General features: G+C 38.2%; 1 protein-coding gene across 4 annotated transcripts in view; it reads right to left on the bottom strand.

The window, feature by feature from the left end:
* The window catches only part of VPS41 (VPS41 subunit of HOPS complex), a 184,825-nt gene that overhangs the window by 16,479 nt on the left and 146,649 nt on the right, over positions 1–21,697 (bottom strand). For all 4 annotated transcript variants that reach the window (XM_081537428.1, XM_081537430.1, XM_081537426.1 and 1 more), the window contains 9 exons: positions 21,267–21,323; positions 18,939–19,000; positions 18,028–18,109; positions 15,460–15,552; positions 9,810–9,937; positions 8,213–8,357; positions 6,037–6,078; positions 5,849–5,899; positions 2,986–3,123 (listed from right to left, as the gene is read on the bottom strand). In XM_081537428.1, the coding sequence (XP_081393554.1) occupies positions 2,986–3,123; positions 5,849–5,899; positions 6,037–6,078; positions 8,213–8,357; positions 9,810–9,937; positions 15,460–15,552; positions 18,028–18,109; positions 18,939–19,000; positions 21,267–21,323 (798 nt within the window). The remainder of the gene's footprint in view (positions 1–2,985; positions 3,124–5,848; positions 5,900–6,036; positions 6,079–8,212; positions 8,358–9,809; positions 9,938–15,459; positions 15,553–18,027; positions 18,110–18,938; positions 19,001–21,266; positions 21,324–21,697) is intronic.

The raw sequence follows: 21,697 nt of genomic DNA, 5'->3' as shown, positions 1-21,697 counted from the left end.
TTCCTGGGTCAAGATCCTCTGGAGTAGGAAATGGCAACCCACTCCAGTATTCTTGCCTGGAAAATTCCATGGACAGAGGAGCCTGGCAGCCTACAGTCCACGGAGTCACAAAGAGTTGGACACAACTGAGCACATACACAAAGCATAAAAGCATGTTTTCTTATTTTAGATTCTTGAATGTTCCTGAGCAATAGTGCTCCATCTAGAGGAAAAAATAGGTAAACTAAGATTTTTAAAGCCAACAGGACATACATACGTGCACGTGTGCAAAAAAGGAGAATAATAAAAAAGAAGTGACAAGACAGAATAATAGCAAAAATTGAGTAAAAAACAATGTAAAAATAATATTCAAATTTTTCCTTTCCTTATTTAATGTAAAGGTAAGTAACAGAGTTAAAAATTTGGGGGTTAACTAATGGAAACTTTATCAGCCCTATCTACTATATCAGTTTTATAATGATTTCTACATAGCCTTGACCCCTTATCTTTTATACAGTCTTATTTTTCTTTAAGGAAAATTAATAAACTATGCACCTCCTACTTTATTCCTCCAGATTCATATATACTGCCACCTTGTGAATGCAATTAGATATGAGAGTGACCATAAATTCAGGTATTAATGATAAAGCTAATATTTTGCTTTTAACTATTCTAGGCATAAGCAAATCAGATTTGCAAATGTGAAAACTAGGACCTGATGACCACATCTGGAAATGACAGAAGAATGAACAGTTTAAAAACTGATATCTCTTACAATTCTTGCAATATTGAGGAATATCTTGATTACTATTGCTGTTGTTATTATTTTAATTAACTTTTTAAACCTGAAAAAAATGATTCCTTACCACAGTGGAAAGTATATGGGACCCAAAGTTAAGAGACTCAGGTTCTAAGGCTCAGCATGTTGTCTTATAGCTCTAGACTGGGGGGAAATCTACTTAGGTTTTTATGAGTCAGTAGTTTTTCTATGTTATAAGTAAACATAAAAGGAATTTGTTTCTAAGATGAAACAAGGTGTGCACAGAGTTATTATTTCTAGGGAGAAAGTAATGAGATGCTACATGAATTAAAGTCAAGAAAATCTGCTTTAAGATGGCTTGGGGTACCTGAGCAAGGACAGTGGTATATTTTTTTGCAAATATACAGACTTCCCACAATGGAGTCTCAAGCAAAGATAATCTCTAATAAAGATGTCTCAAAGATCTTTAACATGAAGCCTAATGACTTGATTATAGTGACATGTTTCAACCATTACTATCTCAAATCCATTTTGTTCAAAATTCTCTTTCCACTGAAAGTTATCTTAAAAAAAACTACTTCAAACATAATTGTTCTCAGGTTTGTGTTGAATTCTCTTATATGCAATTGATTTTTCCCAGTAGCTCAGAAAGAAAAATTCCAAAGGGCCCACACAACGCTCCAGGTGAGTTCTCTGTATTAGAAGTATCATGTGTGGGAAAGAGAATTTCTGATGCTCCCTTTGTGGGCAGAGCAGTGTGTCTTCCATTGAACACTACCAGACTGGAAAACTGTAAACCAAATGGGTTGAAAGCATGTTCCAGACACAGACATACTGGAATCCAAGTGGAGCCTTTGTACGCTGTTCAGAGAAGGGGAAGAAGGATGCCTGGGTGGGTGCTGATCACCCTCGTGTGCAGGGCTCTGGCTGAGGAGTCAACAGGACAAGACCAGGTCTGCCTGGAAACACACGATGTTTCCTTCAAAGTGAGGTACAAACACGGGCACAGTCCAAAGATTAAGATTCTCCCTCTTATTCTAGATTATAGATTCAGAAGTGAGAAAAGATAGGAACGTTTGCTTTTCTTTTTTAAGATGATGTGTTTCCAAATTTATTCTTGAGAAAAAGCCTAGGGCCCAAACGTAAACTGTTAATGTTTTTCATAAACTAATATGCAGGAAAGATTTTTTTTTTTTTTTAATTAACTGGAGATTCAGAAAATCCATTGAACTGAAGCTGGTTTATAGTAAATTCAACACATTTGAAGTTAATCATCATGGGCTGAAGAAGCGACTAGAAAAGCTGTGATTGCACATAAATTGCGTGTTGTCAGTCAACTTGTTAATACGTGTCTCTTACGGGTCAAGCACTTTGTTTTGTTGCTACATATGGCTGATGGTAGAAAGTACTTGCTCTCTGGCCATCTTAATTTAGGAAGACACGTGTAGATGGTAGAGAGCATTCCAGATGGTGTGAAGAATCAAGGGAAACAAAACTGAGGGTCTTTAATCGCCCAGTTGCTAGTACACACATGGTGAGTGTTGTAGTTTATTTTGAAAGAGCAGACTCATAACACTAGCTCATATTCAGCCCTAACTAGAACCTCATAGGTATTAATTTATTCATTCATTCGACTGGCATGCAATCAACATTTAGTGTCTAATGTGTGGCTGGCTGCTTAGTTTATGAGATGAGAATCAGTGAAACAAACTCCTTTTCCTTGCAGAATTTATAGGATGGTGGGAGAGACTAGAAACTGTAGTTATAACTAGAGTTAACTACATTATAACTATAATGGAATTGAGTGTGACAGAGAAATAGAAAAGTACATCATGTGGGTATTTACAGCACACAGGTTGCAGGACTGAAGTTATGAATCAACTGGAGTCCTGACTGGGGCAGCTGCCTCTGGCTTTGGGTGGTCAGTGTCCCCCTCCCAGGCTGACTTTGCTGGTAAATGCATCAGACTCTGGACAGTGTTTTATGGTTGACTGAGTACTAGACTCTGGATCAGACCTTTATCTCAGTTAAACCTGGCATAGAGATACTTGAGGTCCTCACCAAAATCTGATCAGATAGGACCTCCCATTGTGATAGAATGCCCGGCAAAACCTTGTGCCTGGAGAGCCAGTCTTTCCCTTGAACGAGGATGGATGAGCAGAGATGGAAGACTACAAGAACCCAGAGCTTACCAACAATGACAACTCTCACCTCGCAGTGCTTGAGCCGGGGCGTCTGGGACTTACCTTTTCAAGGGGGCAGTGGATACTGTCTCGGAGAAATGGAAGCAAGTTGGGTCGGTCGAATTCAGCATAGAGGCTGATCTGCTTCTCATGGTAGCGCTGTCCCTTATGATGGTCTCTTTTGAAAAGCTTATGCAGATACTAAAAAGAGCAAAGGAACAAATGAGGGATATTAAAATATGGAAGTGATACCTGTTTAACATTGCTATTTTCAGCCACAGACAGGCTGGCGGAAAAGCAGTTTTTGGGAAAAATCTCTGAAGGGGAAATGGAAAGAAGACACCTTGGCAAGAGCAAGGAGGTGCTGGTACTTCCTAGAATGGCCCTGCATGACCTGTTTCTGCCTCTTACCGACCATGTGGCCCTGGGCAGGTCACTAACCTCTCTGTGACTGAGTTTCTTTATCAGCAAAAATCTTCAGTTGCGAGGACTGAATGAGTTACCATTTGTAAATCACTCAGAACCACACCTGGCACATAATAGGCACTGCAGAAATGTTAATGACAGGAGCTGTTAATATTCTCACCATCATCTGCTTCATCTCAGAAATAAAATGCTTGATCAGTGGTATTTCTAGATTGTAAAAATTTTCATCCTTTATATAAAAGGGAGTAGAGTCATGGAGCAAGAACATGTTCTTAAAAATTACTCCAGTAGCAAGCGCTAAATGAACTCTCATATTTTCTAAATCTCCTGTCCTTAAGTTTTACTGACATCTGTGTTTGCCATGAAATTCTGCCTCCACTGGGGACCTCAAAAAGTGAAAAAAATCAAGAAGAATCAGGTGTTCTGAACCCATTTTCATAGCTGATTCCTTTTTCTGACTGACTGAAAAAGTTAATGAACCTTCAAGGGAGTGAGTGATTCACTTTCTACTTGGAGTAGTAGCAAGGCTATCAATATATTGCACAGAAGTCAGAAATTGATGTTCAATGTTTAGTTCATGTTAAATGGACACAAACGCCCTAGAATCCACCAGAGGCGGGAAGACTTCATCACACCAAGTGCATCAGTGCATCTGCCCCCTTGATTGGATTGGTTCTTCAACACACGGCATCAGCCTGCCCTGAAGCTGTTGATGGGGAATGAAATTGCTGGTGCCTGACACCTGCTGTTGTATATGGTCACTAAATAAGCCTAACCAGGACACAGGCACACTGAGAAACCCCTCCTCGGGTTAACCGCTCCCCTCTCTCTCAGGCAAGACCCAGGGGAGTCCGAGAGAAGTCCCTGCTCCGATGAAGACTCCAGCCACTCCACGGGCATGGTGTCAGCGTAAGAGCTGACACACTGCAGTTTCCCAGAGGTGCAAATGGATTAAGAAGGTTCTGTCACATCTCTGGGGCAAACGTATAGAGACATCCCTTTGCCTGACAGAGACGACAGGCCACTTCAGTGTGAGCGTTGCCACCATCCTACCACTGCCCTAATGACACTGTCACTTGATACCTGCCACCTGTAATCCTGTCTGATGGCTGAAGGAAGCCAGAAATCACTGCTTTGCAAACAAATTCCATGATGAGCCACACAGAGGTATCTTGCTTGGGTAAGCAGATAATCTGGAGATTTTCAATCATGAACAACAGAGCAAAAAGCATTCAGACAATCACTGAGCAAACAAACAAACAAAGGGACAAACCCCCCCAGGTCACTTCACGTTCCTATATTGGAGTCTTCAAAAGCTTCAATGCATGAAACTGACTTATAAATGCTCTATTTCCTAACCTTTCTCCTGGGTGCAAAGAGGTGCGCAAAGATACAACAGTCTTATAGGATGCTCACAGGCCTAGTGGAATAACCCCTATTTTCACTGAAGACTTCTCTGGCATCATTTTGAAAGGACATAGAAAAGTATCTCTTCCTGTTTTACTCCCATGATGACAGCAATGCAGAGAATCAAAGGAGCCCCCCAAAAAAATAAATCTAGAGTAATGGGCCCAGTGGCACCACCACACGACCACGTTAAGAAAATAAGGCACAGGCAGTGTCAGGGTGAGATGTCAAAAAATGAGGCTCTGATCTGTGAGTGTTCTGTGGTCCTGGACATGGAACAGCTGTGTGGTGTTTCCTTAGAAGGAAAACTTGGTATCTTTGGTGCACAGTCAGGACACTGGCTTGGCTGTAATTGATGCCATAATTATATTAAATGGTAACTAGAGAAGTGTGGACAAAGAACACTACCTGCCATTCGTAAATAATGAATGGTGCCCGCCCTCAAAGCTACTGCAGCCAACCCAACAGTGCACCCTGAGGGGAAGTCAGCTTGGAGAAAAATATACACTGGCCCTGGACAGTTAAGATGCATATCTAAGGGATGACTTCAATGAGCCCAGACTCTACCATCTTCCTATACAAAGGAAGGCACTAAAATCATTAACTTGAGATGTCTGTTTTCTGTGTCTGTGGTTAGTAATACTCTTGATGTTTCACTATATTTTTGTTTTTTTCCCAGCAAAAACTGCCTTACATCCTGGCTCCCCCGACCTCTTTGGAACAGTCCCTTAGCGCTATCTAAGAGGCTGCTCTCCCAGGCTATAGTTCTCTGTATGTGCTCAATAAAACATAACTCTCAACTTTTGGGTGGTGTTTTTTTTTTTCCTTCAGTTGACGGAAGGAAGGTGCTTACTCCTAGGCATAGTTTGCTAATACAAAAATGTGATAACTTTTTTTTTTGAAATCACAATTCAATTGCGAGTCAAAGTTCCTGATCTGCTATTAATTCCTACTCTGGATTCTGATCATCGGCTGAATTATAATAATTACAGAATATTGTTTGTGTTCACTCCAGTCTTCTCAAACCAATACTGGAAGGTGACTTGCTGCTCTATTCAATCAAAGGGCAAAAGAAGAGGACTGTCATGCTTACCACGTGCTGCAACTCTGGTCTGTCTTCTAATTCTTCCACTACTTTTTTAATCTATAGGGAAAAAAAATTAAATATAGAGTTATGAGGATACAAATACAGCTGTGAAATTATCTGATAAACATCTCTCTTCTTTATGGTGATAGTGGTCTCAGACACTCATCTGTTTCAATACATATAAAGGCACTCACTGAAATTTTATCTTCATTGTCCAGAAGCATGTCAACAGCTTTCTGCAATATGAAAAAATACCCAGTCACTGAAATTTGCCACAGAAAAAGAGAACACAGAACATAATGTATTATATATGGCATCATCATGAAAGGCTGAGGGCCTGTTTTACATGGATAAGAGGGTTTCTTTTTTTTAGAATGGTTCTTGAGATATTTCTAAATGTATTTTAAAATGTGTTTCAATCTGTGGTCTCTGTGTTTTGTATACAACATAAAATGGTGCTGTGCGACAAGTCAAAATACAAAGCATTTGTATTATTCCCAGTACCACAAAAAAGAGCTTTCTTTCTGGCCACGTGAATATTGACGGAGTCCCTCTACAGATTCCACAGATATAAGGAGCTGGTCTTATGTGGAGAAGAGGATAAGACACAGAAGGAGGGGGGGGGAAGACACCTGAAGCTTCATAACAGTATAAAGCTTATGGATTTATAGAATTGAGTTTAGCCACCTTTATCATTCATGAGACACAAGTTAGACAGTGTTTGTAACAAGAGGTGGTGGGAAGACAGCCCACCAGACCAAGCCTCATACAGAGTCCCTGGGTCTTGTTCTTGACTCTGCTATTACATTGCCTACCTGTCTGCTGCACTTTTTTTCTGAAACATTAGGATGTTGGAAGAGATTACCCTTAAGTTATTTTCTAATTAGAAAGTTATGTGATTCCTTGAGTTCATGCTCTTGAGTAGCAATGAATGTGAACTCATTCATCTTTTGTCTACAGCTTCATATGCAAAATAAGCTCTTCAGACACATGAGGGGTGGGTCAGTCATAAGGGGAAACTGGCTATGGGGAAATTAATTACTATATAAGTTGCTCATCCCCTTAATCATCTTCTGCCAGAGAAGCAGAACCTCTGCACCTGAACTTCCTGGGTACTGAACTATTTTTAGATCTGTTTTCCCTAAGGACTTGACTCATTCAGTATGAAAAATGGGCTAAAAGCATCTTTCAGAAAAAGTAGATTTAGCTTCTATTTAAATTAAGTGTGTGAAGTCTAATACATAGCACGTAATACATACATAATATAGTACATAATACCCCTAGATACAGTAAAATAAAAATTTTTTAAAGTCCAAGTAACCTTTTTGGAGCCTTAAATGTTCTACTCTTTGATTTATCTAAAATTTCAACTTTTTGAGTAACAGCTACTGTGTTTTATGAGTCGCTTTCTTTTCATCACTAGCACTTGGCATTAACTTTCTCTTTTAAAATACAACAATTTGTATCACTTTACAAGACCCACTGTGAGCTGTGGAGGCTGGGTGCCCTCATCAGACAGAAGTGAAAGTGTTAGTTGCTTAGTTGTGTCTGATTCTTTGTGACCCCAAGGACTGCAGCCCTCCAGGGTCCTTTGTCCATGGAATTCTCCAGGTAAGAATACTGGAGTGGGTAGCCATTCTATTTTCCAGGGGATCGTCCCAACCCAGGAATCAAACCCAGGTCTCCCACAATGCAGGCAGATTCTTTACCATCTGACCCACCAGAGAAGCCATCAGACAAATATCCCACTATTCAAATCCACTTTATTATGAAATATTACATTCCACATGTTCTGGGCCTGAGCATCATCTGAGACCAATGGAAACTCCACATGCTAAAGTGTGAATGCCAAAAAATAAAAGTGCAACAAACAGACCAGAATAGTTTACTTACAGCTTGAATTCTGGGACATACAATTAAGAGGACTGAATGAGCTAAAGCATATGGCTAGTTTCTCTGTTCCTATGAATTACAATGAACTGTTTTACTCAAAAAAAACAAAAAATTACTTCACATACACACAACTTTAAAAGTTTCACATCAAATTATGATTGCTTTTACAGAAAAACCACATCAACTAAAGGAGTCCTGAATGCCAACTACTAAAGGAACATCTGGTGAGGGTCAGAGTGTTCTGACCAGTTAGCATACAACAGGTTATGTGATTTATTAACTACTTCAGCATGTGGACAAATGTCTATTAAAAACTTGGGACAGCACAAATAATTTATTAGTAGTAAAATAAGAAACACATTATAACTGATTCACTTTGCTGTACACTTGAAACTAACATACACTATAAATCAACTATACTCCAATAAAATTTTTTTAAAAATAAAGAAATTTTACAAAAAGAAAAAGAAACATTACCTCAGAATCAAAATCCATTAATAAAACAATTTTATCCTTGATAGAACTGAAAAGATTATGTTTGTGGATCAACTGGAAAACATCCTTATGTCTTAACGTTAGGTATATTTCCAAAGCGTTGCCATAGTTTTTGTCATAGGTGTACCTGGTAAGACAAAAAGTTTTTACATTAATTTTCATCGACATTTCTAATAAAACATGAAGATATATTCAACAAATCATGTTTTACTTTAATGAAAACTGAAACACTTGTTTAGAGAGAAAAATTAACTTTATTTAGAAAAGTGTTCCTTGGGATTGAACTATATATGACCATTAAGTATTTCTTTCTCAACCTTGAGAAAGTTTTAGAAAATTGACAATATTCTATTGTCAATATTCTATCAATATTGACAAAAACTAAAGGAATTTCTTACAGAAAACTCTCAAAATGTTTTAGAGAAATCCATATACAAAGAAATTATGATCCCAAATGAAGGAAATTCTTATTCTAGTAATAGAAAAATCAGTTACAATTCTTACAAGCAGTATTCAGCTGACAAATGGGTGATATTCCAAAAGCTTATCTGTAAGGAGGTTATGTATAAAATTCAAATGTGTTTTTGTGTTGAAATAATGTTTTTCACATTGCTTAATTTCTCAAGTCAGCTCCTAAAGGCCAACTGATGCTAAGCCACATTGGGTCCATTATTAGTACTACAGAATTAACAGTACTATTAGTACAGTGTTAATAACTAAAGAATCCAAGGAAAACTAGAACAATGTTTCCAGAAGAAAATGATTAGTATTCCAACTCAGTGCCACAAACAAAATTCCTTTCATGGAAAGTCTTAAACAGCCCTGAATTCTAGGCCATTGCGTTTACTTTTCCTGGTCTCGGGCAAAAGAGGTAAGAGTGATAGAAGGGTTTGTCTGAGACGGTGGGAGTGTGAGGAGTGACTGAAGCAAGATAGTCTTCCTGAGATTAACTGCAGTGTGCTTCTTGTTTCACTAATCAAAGGTCCTAAGGCACGAGCGTACCTTATCTGTCTGCATCTCAGGAATTTAGCACAAAGCCCAAGTCACTGAAAGTGCCTCAAAATACAAAAAGCATTGACCAAGCTTCCATATTCTGAAACCTGACTCAGTGCCAGGCACTGTACTCAGTTCTTCATTAAGAAATTTCATGAAAACCAACCCATATGGAATTGCCCCCCTGTGATCTTATAGACAGAGTCTACAGTTTGAGAAATTTACTAACTTGCAGATCCAAGAATGACAGAAACCAGAGCCTCACTGGGAAAATGATTTGCTGCAGTAGTCTAAGACCTGGCGTCCTTTCCTCCCCAAACCACTGCCTCCACCAAGTGGGTGCTGACCAAAGTTCCTTTCCTCTGGGAAATAAATTACAATTGTACAGTCTCACACATTTCCCTTACCTTACCTTCTAGCTATACACTGGAGGCTTATGAAAAGTTTTTTCTACTAAGAGTGAATATAGGAAAATGGTACATACAAACTTGCATTCTCCCAATTCAGTTTGCCAGATCTAAAATATGAAAACTTTTCATGATGATTGATTTGGGGGGGAAAAAAAAAAGCATTAAAATATACTCACAATTCTGCCAGGGTTTTAAGTAAAGTCCTGTTCTGACTATCCTTCTTCAGGTGATCCCGAACCGCTTGAACTATTACTGAATTATTGTACAGATCTCCTGGCCATTCTCGGATCAATGTGGCAAAACCCTAACCAAGGGGGAAAAAAACAGAACACTCTTTAAAAAGGAAAGAAACCCCAAGAGTTCAAACAATGCTTGAAAGTTTTCATGGGAAACACACAAAACCATTTTATGATGAAAATTGGTCCATAAACATATCATCAATTTTCAGACTATGGGTTTGGTGGTGGCAAGGGAGGCAGAAAATGACCACATATCCATCCCCACTGGCCATTCCTGAGAAGTGGGCGAAACCATCCCTGCTCTTATTATTGGATGAAATGCACAAGGAAGCAAGGACCCGGGGTCCTTGCATTAGGCACCGCTGCACAGAGTTTAGGTCTACTTGCTCTCTCCTCATTGTGGACTAATTGTAACACCTGGAAGGCATCTTTGACATCTTACAGATACTGTCCAAGTCAGCTGCACAGCCAGCACTGTGCACGTGGTGGCTTTGCTCCCATGGTGGAATCACCCAGCATCCCAGGTTCAGCAAGTTATCATCTCTATCTTCCTTCCACTGGGTGCCTCTAATTCTAGTTTTGTTTAGGGATTTGGGACTTTGGTTCAAGTCTTATCCCCTGCTCTTACGCTGACTCTTTCTGGATTTCAAATTTTGTGGTTCTCATGGAAAATTCCAGATCCCCTGATTGAATCCTGTTTCCAGAGCTCTCCAGTGCTGTGAGCCAGTGTCCTGGGCAGCCTCTGCCCTGCTGATCCTTAACTTTAGCCCTTGTAACTCAAAGTACTGGGGAGCAGTTTACTTACTGATCTTTGGCAACTTTTAGGGGAAAAAAAACCACAAAAATGAAAAACCTTTGATGTTTCTATAGATAGCAGAAGAAATAAAAATATTCACATTATTGAAAAAATTATTAATATTAAATAACTCATTGAATGCCTTAATGAGGCTTCTCTGGTGGCTCAGATGTTAAAAATCTGCTTGCAATGCAGGAGATCAGGGTTCAATCCCTGAATCGAGAAGATCCATTGGAGAAGGGAATGGCAACCCACTCCAGTATTCTTGCTGGAGAATTCCATGGACAGAGGAGCCTGGTGGGCTACAGTCAGACATGACAAAGTCAAACACGATTGAGTGACTATCACTTTACTTCAGTGCCTTAATGAACTACTTTTAATTGGTTTAAATGATACTTAGAAATGAAAACAGCGTGGTGGAATTTGCTTCTGTAAAGTACTAGGATTTGGTAAGAAGAAAAATCATGAAAGAATCAGGAATATAGTTTCAAGTCCAGTTTCTACTCAAGTAACCCCTGGGAAGGATGGCAAGACATCAGAACAACAGGCTGTATATTTTCTATTCAAACTGCAACTTTCCTTCATGTGACCATGAGTACAATTTGATCTGTGAGATTTGGGAAGGAGATTCACTCAGTAAAGAGGACATATTTTATAAAACCATTGAATCACAACATTAAAATATTCTCTGAATCAAAATGATACTTTGGATCAAGTACAAAGGATCAAGTTTCTGTTTTCTTAAGACTCTGTAATTTTTAAGATTAAAAGAAAAAAGTCCTGACAAGATTTCCACCCCAATACTAGCAATTCTCAGTGGCCCTGAGACCAGGAATACTACTATTCAGGGAAAGATGAAAGCCTGGCTCCTTTTTTATTTTCCTGATTCAGTTAACAACCTTGCAGCACTGCCAATTTCTAATGAAAATAAGACAAAATGACCGGTCACACTGTGTGATTAAAAATGAGATGACTCCAACATAAACTGAAATAAACACTTATCACATTTCACATAAGGCTATTCTCTGCTTAACTGATTTTATGTACCTCTGATTAAATATGATGAAAAATACTGATGAAATTATCCTGAAGCCTTTATTAATAATTAGAAGACACAGTTATCAGGGAGCTATTAGGATCCAGTGGCAAAGTAAGAGAATCCCTTGGTGCCCATCATAGGAAGTAAAAGGTTAAGGACTATTCATTAAATGAAATGCCACAAAAATCACCCCATTTTTAACATGCTTATATATCTGTTATTAATACTATGAAGCAAGGCTTAACTATTTAAATAATTCTGGTAGGCTGTAAATTAAAAATTAAATAAAAAAATTTCAGTAGAAACTCCATACAAAGAAATCATGAAGCACCAGTACCTTCAAGAAAGTACTTTTAATTTCATATATTTTTGTTATATTTTTTATCAATGTTTAAAAAATAATTTTATTTTTGGCTGTGCTGGGTCTTCGCTGCTATGCAGGCTTTTCTCTAGTTGCAGAGAGTGGGGGATACTCTCTAGTGGTGGTGCACAGGCTTCTCCTTGCGCTGGCTTCTCTTGTTGCAGAGCATGCGCTCTAGGGTGTTCGGGCTTCAGCAGTTGCAGGTCCCAGGCTTGAGAGCACAGGCTCTATAGTTGCGGCTCATGGGCTTAGTTGCTTCGTGGCATGTGGGATCTTCCTGGACCAGGGATTGAACCTGTGTCTGCTACACTGGCAGGCAGATTCTTTACCACTGAGCCACCAGGGAAGCCTTTTATATTTTTATTTTTAATCTGACCTTTAGTACCATTTAGAAGCACAAAATTTTCATCCACATTATATGTGATCAAGTGTTGCTATACAACACTGCTATCTGATCAACTCTATGACAGTTTAATTCAAAACTAAACATGAAACTGAGAATGATGGGAGCTAAAATATGAATTACTTACATGAGCTTATGACAAAACCAAATTACTCATAAACTTCTTAATAGTAGTGACTAGGAAGACACCCTAAAACATTCAGCTAAAAAACATCTATAAGCTTTAAGTTATGCTTATTTCTTCCACTCACAGGCAAAAGTTTTCCAGGTATGAATCAACAAGATACCTTTAATGATACAGGATTTAAAAGTTTCTGGAAAAAAATTAGGGTTGAATCATGAATTGTAAGAGAATCACACAAATAATAAAATTGCTTTTTTTTTAATTGTTAAATTACATTACTTTAAAAAGAGGACAAGTATACTAAGCTTTGGTATTTTGAAATAAAGGTCATATTCTTTCCATCAATTCCACAGAACACTCATAATTCTTTTTTGGGGAAGATGTACAAAGATGGCGTATTTATGACAATTATTCTAGGTACTCAGAACATACTGGAACAGTCCATCACAAGTCTTTTTTCACTGAAGAAACCTTTTCCAATAACTACAGCCAATAATGACCTCTCATTTTTTTATATAACACATTACTCTGCCTGTTTAACATATTTTCTAGTTACTTGAAGCTTATTTATACAATCTCCCCAGTCAGTCTGTAAACCCACTGACGGCTGGGTCTGTGTTTTCCTTTTGGATCCAAATGAGTACTCAGCCCAGTCCTCGACCATGGCAGGTTCTAAAGATGTGTTGACTTGAACTGAATAGGAAATAAATAGGAACCATGCTCCTAGACTGCATGAGTTGGAACCTAGCATAAATGGCATACACTATTACCATAAACTCTTCTCTACAGATCTAGAAAGGAATAGATCCAGGCTGGGAGGGAAGACTGGATTATGACACTAGAACACATGCTAATAGGAAAAGAACATGAATAAATTCTGCACCATTAATATGCACAATTAATAAAGAAATATTTTGTTCAATTTTAATTCATACTAAAGCACTTAATCCCTCCCTATAATAAAAATACAGGCTTATAACAGTAAAAGAATTACATTGGTGATGCAGGCATCGGAATGCTTGAATCGAACATATCCAGGAACACTTGGCTGATAGTAACTGACCAAGTTCTTGTGTTATTAAAGGATTACAATCTTACAAGTCCCTTTAGACTGTAAGCTCTAAAAATAATCTCAGAGTGAGAATGTAGTATTTGCATTACTTCTCTTTAAATGGACTCAGTTATTAGTTAAAAAAGTGCCCGAGGAGGCACTCAAAACAGAGTTCTTTTTCTCATACCCTCTCTGATTGCCTCTTTCTATTTCTATTAATCTTTCTGCAAGCTACCGCACATTCTTGTGAAAAGGAGGAAAGTTGTAAATAAAGTCTTCCTTATTTTCAAAACATAATATCAGAATGTGTGAAGGCAAGGACAACCCGTAACATACTGTGAGGTACCAAAAATGAGAACAGATCACTGGGTTAGGCTCCTGAACATTAGTAGGAGCTGAGGATGGCACCACTTTTATGAAAGACTGTGAAGGTTGGACAGAAGCTGGAGAATAGGAGCCCAGGCTCTGCAATCTACCAGGGTATGGATCATCCTGGCAGCAGAACTTACAGCCTTGTCTAGAACCTGCCCACCAGAAATCTCATCTTTCCCTCTGGTCAGAAGTAGGAGAAGGCTGAGTCTTCTCACAGCGTTTCGTGGGCAGCCTTATGAGGCACCTGGCATATGAAGTAATAATTTATCTGTTTATCTTAGGGGGTTTGTCAACCTCAGTCCCGCTGACATTTAAGGACAGAATTCTTTGTCATAGGGAGCTGTCCTGTGCATTGAAGGATGTTTAGCAGCATCCTACTGGCCTCAACCTACTAAATGCCAGTGTTGCCAATTTCCCAGTCATGACAACTAAAAATGTCTCCATCACCAAATATTTCCAGGTGAGTAGGGGGCGGGGGTGTCCGCCCCTGTTGAGAACTGCTGGTTTATATGCTTAGGTGTGACTAAGACTATGAGCTATTGCTAAATGCACATCATTTCATTCACACCTGCATGCCTAGTGCCTAGCACATTCCTGGAATACAGCAGGCACGAAACAGACTTTCCGAATAAATGTGTGTTAAAGGAACAACTTTAAAAATTATTATCCATTTAAAAATTATAAATCCATCAGGTTTCCCTGATGGTCTAGTGGTTACGACTTCACACTTTTACTCCCGAGGGCCCGGGTCTGATTCCTGGTTGGGGAATTAAGATCTCGCAAGGCATATGGCGTGGCCGGAAAAAAAAAAAAATCCATTTTGGGTGCATGCAAACATCAAATTTAAATTCAAACCTAGGCATGCCTATTATATATGGCCTTGGGCAAGTTATTTCTTTAATCTTTAGTTCTCTGTAAAATTGGATATTACTAGGTATAGTGTTGTTGGGAGTATAACATCACAACAGGCAAGTAAAAGTGCAGAGTATATAGTAGATAAGCAATATAAGTACTAGTTTTCTCCTTAATCAATAAGCAAACAGATCACTTCCAATTCCCTTCCTGCCTCCCAACTTCTCTGATCCTCCTTTGGCAAAGTTCTGAGTTTCAGAAAGTTCTAAATTCTTTAGGGTAGTTAGAAGCATTGTTAGCAGATGCTATTCTATCTCTGAAAACCCCCAAATGGTACTTGACCCTTTTCCTTTAGCTCTATCAAGAAGCTAGCTTTAAGAAAATCTTCAAAATGTCCACAGATTAGATATTTTCTCTAACAAGGTGTACATATTTTCAATTGTCATCAGAGTGTATGTACCCCCAGTTTCACTGACCACACAGAAGCTGCAAAGCTGTTGCCTTTAAACCAGCTGCTCCACTGTGCTATTTTTCTAGATTTCTTAACATTTTCCACTGAGAACAAGATGACCATGTTAGAATGTCATACCTCATAATCACTTTCCAAAAATTCATGTAAGATCATTTCATAGATGAGTGGTTTCAGAACTGGCTCCCCTCTTGGCAAATAAGGACTAATTGCCTAAGAAAAGAAAAATAAAAACTTTAAAAAGTAGCAAAGTAAAACTATACTGTAATAGGCAGCAAATATAAAAGTATACATTTAAATTTTAAGGCAATAGAGTACTTTGGAAAAATATTGCGAAGATAAAAGATTCAAATAAGCTCTTTTTATAATACAATATATTTTAAAAAGTACATATGGGGTGTCTACATGTTTGAATAAATTTGAATCAAAAAAATTCCCTCTGTTAAGTAAACTTTCTTCTTCTTGATTAATTAATGAAAATCTAAGTTATAAGAGAGAACATCAAGAAGAGAAAGTAAAAAAAAAAAAGAAACAAAATAAAAAAGAAAAAGAAAAAGAAAAAAAAAGAGAGAGAGAACATCACAGAAGTTACATGACATCTATTCATCTTTTGAAATTAAGGGGAAATACATCTTGTGTTTTTAGCTTTTTCAGTGCTGTATTAAAAGTTTCCAATTTCCAAACACTTGTAAATAGCTCCACAGTGTACTATCTTACCAAGCACCATGCTCTGTCCTGGGGACCCAGAGCTTGAGGCACTGTCCCCAGGAGCTCACAACCTCAGAGGGAAGATATGCTGATATTTAAACAGCCAACTGCATGCTAAGTGTCTTGAAAGAAGGATGAACAGGAAGCTGTGGAGAGGTGGATCTTGGAGACTGAAGCAGAAGGGACAGATGCCAGGGGTCTGTCAGGAAGAGAGAGAAGGGCAAGGGCACCCTCGCAGAGGGAATGGCATGGGTAAAGGCATGGAACCATGAGCACCCACTATGCATGCAGGGAGGTCAGCATGGCTTGGAGATGAGGCTCAAGAGAAAGCTGAGAGGGAGTCATGAAAGGAATCTGGATTTGATACTTTCAGCAGGAGGGGATGAGAGGAACATGCTTATTTTTTCAAATAGCTAATTCCGGGTTGGGCTTCCCCTGTGGCTCAGTGGTGAAAAATCTGCCTGCAATGCAGGAGACTTGGGTTTGATCCCTGGGTCGGGAAGATCCCCTGGAGAAGAAAATGGCTACCTACCCAGTATTCTTGCCTGGACCGAGGAGTCTTGTAGGCTTGTGAGACCATGGGGTCTCACAATGGATCGGACATGACTGAGCAACTAACATGTTCACTCTGGGTTAGGGTTGTCCACAGATCTACCAGAAGGCCCTTGTAAGAGCTCAGGCGGGAGTTAAGGCAGCGGTACTGGATGGGGAGGAAAGGCCCAATCAATACTGATGACGTGAAACTGACAAGGATTGGCAATTAAACAAAAGGAGGAGGTACGTTACATGTTCTCATCAGGACAGTGGCTTTGAGCTATTAAACATGGAGAAATAGGTATATTGTGATGTCATACACACAGATTGAAAGGAGAAAGACCATGCTTGGGCAGGACTGGATTCACATTAATTTGAGTGACTATTATCAGCAGTATGTACACACAAGGAAAAATGGCCTCCACAAACTTCCAACACAGATATGGAATTCATAGGGAGTTCTGAGTGATGGAGTCATCATGGTAAAAATGGCCACAGGACTGAAGAAGACCCTCTAGGATTGGCCCAATAAACATGACCATAAGTGTCCTTGAGGGTCTCCCAGAGAAGACATATTTATGGGGCAAGGACAGAATGAGGCACAGGGCTGGCCAGCTGAATAACTGCAGTTTTCAAAAGCATATTCATAATTCTAGGAGAGCACCGTAAAGGCTCAGAAATACTGAAAAGTGAAAACGTTTCACACATACCTACAGACACAGGAACACTTTACTGATTAGTTTGGATGTTGCACACTAAATTGAGAGATTAAAGAAATGAAATATCAAAATTATTTGTTGGAGCTACCTGGTCAAAATGTTTCGTCTATCTTCCAGTAAGTAAAATACTAGAAGATGCATTAATTATTCAGTACATGTGAAAAAAGCCTTCTGTTTATAATCTACTATGATGAGACCATACCTGTTTTCCATACTCATTAAAAAGAACATTAAAACTTCATCTGAACACCGAGGGAATTGGAAGGAGATAAGGAAGTGAACATATCGTACATGTAATACATATGTATATATTTTATGCACATAAAATATGAACCAGGCTTTTGTTTTGTAACTAATTTCTAAAAGTTTTTCTTTCTAGTTGAAATGGTACTCGTTTCCCAATAAAGAGCTGATTACTACTGTCTTAATTTTATTTCCATTTCAATGTTAATATTGTTGTCATTGTTGTTTAGTCACTAAGTCATGTCTGACTCTTTTGCGACCTCATGGACGGTAGCCTGCCAAGCTCCTCTGTCCACAGAATTTGCCAGGCAAGAATACTGCAGTGGGTTGCCATTTCCTTCTGCAGGGGATCTTTCCAACCCAGAAATCGAACCCGAGTCTCCTGCACTGGCAGGTGGATTCTTTACCGCTGAGCTGCCTGGGAAGCCCTCAATATTAATATACTACATACAAAAATTAAGAGTTAAAAATAAAGTTTGCTTACCTTAAGCTGTCCAATTTCTTTAAATTTATAAACTTCGTATTCCCAGAGTGCTGCATTTTTCCCAAGAATTTTCTGGCATTTGCTGGTTGTAAAAAACATCCCAGGGAGAAAGAAAGTATAAATAAAGAAAATAAACACAGACAGAATAAGCAGGCATTTTCCCCAGTGGTTTAGATAAATCTCTCATCCCAGAGTTTTGACAAATTTCCATCTCAAGTGCCAATGAACATAAAGGCATTTATTACTGGTACTCACTTGACTGCATGTGAGTTGATGGAAATCAAGAAAATACAAAATACTTATACATAAAGATGAATCCCTTTCAGAAGACTTTGATAAGGGTTTTCCCAATGATTTTCCTGTTCTGCATTTCCTACTTAACCAGATGAACGCTGCTAGTTTGGGGACCCTTTATGCCTTGAAGAAATAGTATCATACCTGTAAGTATCCATTTAAACCAATTCTTCACTGGCTTTAAATAATGCACTACAAAATCAGACTTTAGAACATTAGAATTCTACCTCAGTGCATAATATGGAAAAAATGTTTATGTACGAATAAAACTTTGATTTACACATCAAAGAAACACATTTCCCTAAATCAGGGGACAAAAAACTAGGCCTAAAGACCATCTTTCCAGGCTGCCTTATAAAATGGGTAAAATCTCAGACTGTTCATGTTTTATGATACCTCTTTCATTGAGAAAAACATTTTTCATTTGGTAAAAACGAGACAGTAGGTGGGTAAATAACATATCAATTCATTCTGTGGTTATAACTAGTACTATTCAAAATTACCCATTAGAAAAATGCAAAAAAAAAGAGTCAGTTGTAAAGAATGACTTATTTGTATTGCAAATGTGGCTCAATTCTACTTATATTAACAAATAATTGTGAAAACATCTTGATTACCGTGCTGCTATATCATACTCTCCTTTTGCTACCAGGTGGTTTATATATGCCAAGCCGATGTCCTAGGGAAAATGAAATGAAGGAATTTCATAATTAACTGGAACGCACGGAACGTTGGGTCTCAATTCCTGAGTGAGCCATGACATTGGGTCCTACTAGCACTGCTGACAAGAACCTATTCATACTATACCTCAGTTTGCTTTATGAAATGATGCTCATTCCTTTCTCAACCATATTTAAATACACTTGTATTTTCACAGATTTTAGAATTCATAATATTTTAAAAGTTACTACTTTAATGGCTCCTAACCTGCCCTCTTCTAAAAAATTTCCTACAGAAGAAATCTCTGATGTGAGAGACACAATCTAATCATTTCATGTTACCACTAGATATAAACTTGTTTCTCGAGCTTTCATCTGTAAAATGTGAGTTATCTGTCTCTTCTACATCAAGACTGAGGATACGCTGTGAGAGAAAAGAAATGACAGGACACCACTTGAAAGGGAAATATCCAACTTGGCATCAACGTGAAAATGGAAAACAGGATATTCAAACCCACAAGTTTTCTGATGAGGAAACAGCCTCAAAGCAGGGAACTGACTGGCTTCCCAGGACTCATGCTCATTCACTTACTCTACTTTGGTTCTGAAAGGATTTGGGGTGGCCTGTGTCACAGATACAGGGGACCTCTTGCTGGATCTCCTCATGACTCATGAAAGATTAGTTCCATGCAAAAGCATCTGCATTAGAAGCTTAACTCAATATATGTAAAAAAAAAAAACAAAAAAACTTAGATTTTTAAGTTCTACTTTACGTACAAAAAAATATTTTGTGGAACTTCTTCCCTCCCAGCCTGGATCTATTCCTTTCTAGATCTGTACAGAAATGGTAGGAGCCCACTTCTCTCTGCTTGCCTTGTCCTAGGAAGGAAATATCCAGGCACGATTAATGTAGAGGACATGCCCATTTCAAGAGCGAAGGGAAATACCCAAAGTTCTTAGTTAATTCAATTTTACTTTAAGGATGACTATGTAGGAAATCATATTCCAAATCTGTTGGAACTACAGGATGAAGAAAGGGTGACTAACTTTATTTCTCTGAAAATCACAGATCACACTATCTATAGTGAGTCTACACAGGTTCAGAGAAGAGATGCCTCCTTTGCAGAGTCAACTTCTCCAACCTTTGTTCCCTGTGTTCCTTTAACCTTAACCTGATTTTATCTCTTTCCCCTTATCATAAGCATGTTAAATGTCTCTCTTACACAAAATACCCAGGACTACCAAAAACCTGCCCATGATGTCATAGTCCCCACCTGCAGTCTTGAATCTTTTCCACTTTGCAGCGAGCCTAATAGTCTCTATTCAACTTGACTTCATCATCTCCTATTCACTTTCACTCTGCCAAGTATGTTAAGAATAAATAATACATGTACAGAAAATGTACTTGTCACTTTCATGTTACCAAATCCAATGTACAACTGACTAGCTAAGCTCGTCTTACTTTTGACCTGCTTCCTTCAATTATGCTCTTGTACTGGCAGGACTACTCCATTTCTAGATAATTCTTCCTTATTCTCTACAATTTTCAATGAATAAGTTTCTGAGTTATTTTCTTTGTATACTCTTTGAGAATTAGGCTATTTTGAGGAATTTTAAAGAGAAGTTTAAGGTGGGAAAGTGTAGGCAGAAGGAATTTGCATTGGTACCCAAACAGCCACAAAAGACTAATCTTCTAATTTGCATTTGTCAACCAGGGTCCTCCTGGGCTAGATGATCTCTAGGGATCTTTCACACTCAGAGGATACCATTTCTTTTCTGCCTTTCCATCTGCACATTCATTGTCACAGTTAGCAAAGAAGTGGTGTTTTACTCACAATATTTTTCCAGAGTCCAAAATGTAATAAAAATGTATCTGATGTCCTAGATTAGTCACCATAACAAAATAAATTGGGTCTGTTCTAATGGAGACATGGAAGCAATCTAGCTTTATGAAACTACTCTCTTGATAAATTTCATGATAATGTGATTTTACCTATGACTTAAAGAAACTTCCCTACACATAACTGGAAAGCTTTGTATTTAAAGGGTATTTATAAATCCAGTTTCCAAATTACCTAAGACTGCCTCCTAGAAGATGTTCAAGTTTCTTGTTTATAAGCAGAAACTGATACAATAAAATGAAATATTTTGACCTCACAGGCTAGAGAATTCATGGGAAATAACTTCTCAAAATATAGGAAGAATCTGTTCTTCTCAAATTACTTGCAGTCTCATAACTTACTGAAAGGTAAAGTTATACTTCAAATAGTAAAATTATATACTTACCAGAATCTTATGTCTTTTAATGTTCTTTTGGCTAATTTCAGCTGCCATCAAAGCTTCCTGTGTTTACAAAAGCATGACAAAAGGAGGAGGGGGGAAAAAGGGAGAGAGTAGGAGAGAAAGATATTGAGGTTATAAACACTATATTTATTATGTTTTAAAGTTATGGGCTACATAAATAAGCCCGCTTTCCCATGGCTTTTGCTTCAAGCACAGGAATTTTTAATGTTATGGTTGAGTGAACCTCACTGAATTCAAACTGAAACAAAAGCAGTCAAGCAAAATGAAGACTTCTCTTGTTTCCATGTGAATTCATTTCCACATTAGGATACTGGAATCACATTTCAGACACAAATTAAAATACAACAAAATCTCCTAGGTTCAAAGAACAAAAAAAATCCATCTGTCATTCTAAATCTGTTTGACATGTATTA

The sequence above is a fragment of the Giraffa tippelskirchi genome, chromosome 10 (genome assembly GCF_054371585.1).
Source record: "Giraffa tippelskirchi isolate mGirTip1 chromosome 10, T2T-mGirTip1v1.2.pri, whole genome shotgun sequence".
Taxonomy (NCBI): domain Eukaryota; kingdom Metazoa; phylum Chordata; class Mammalia; order Artiodactyla; family Giraffidae; genus Giraffa; species Giraffa tippelskirchi.
Note: the sequence above shows the minus strand (reverse complement) of the source record. Positions and strands in the feature narration are given on the sequence as shown.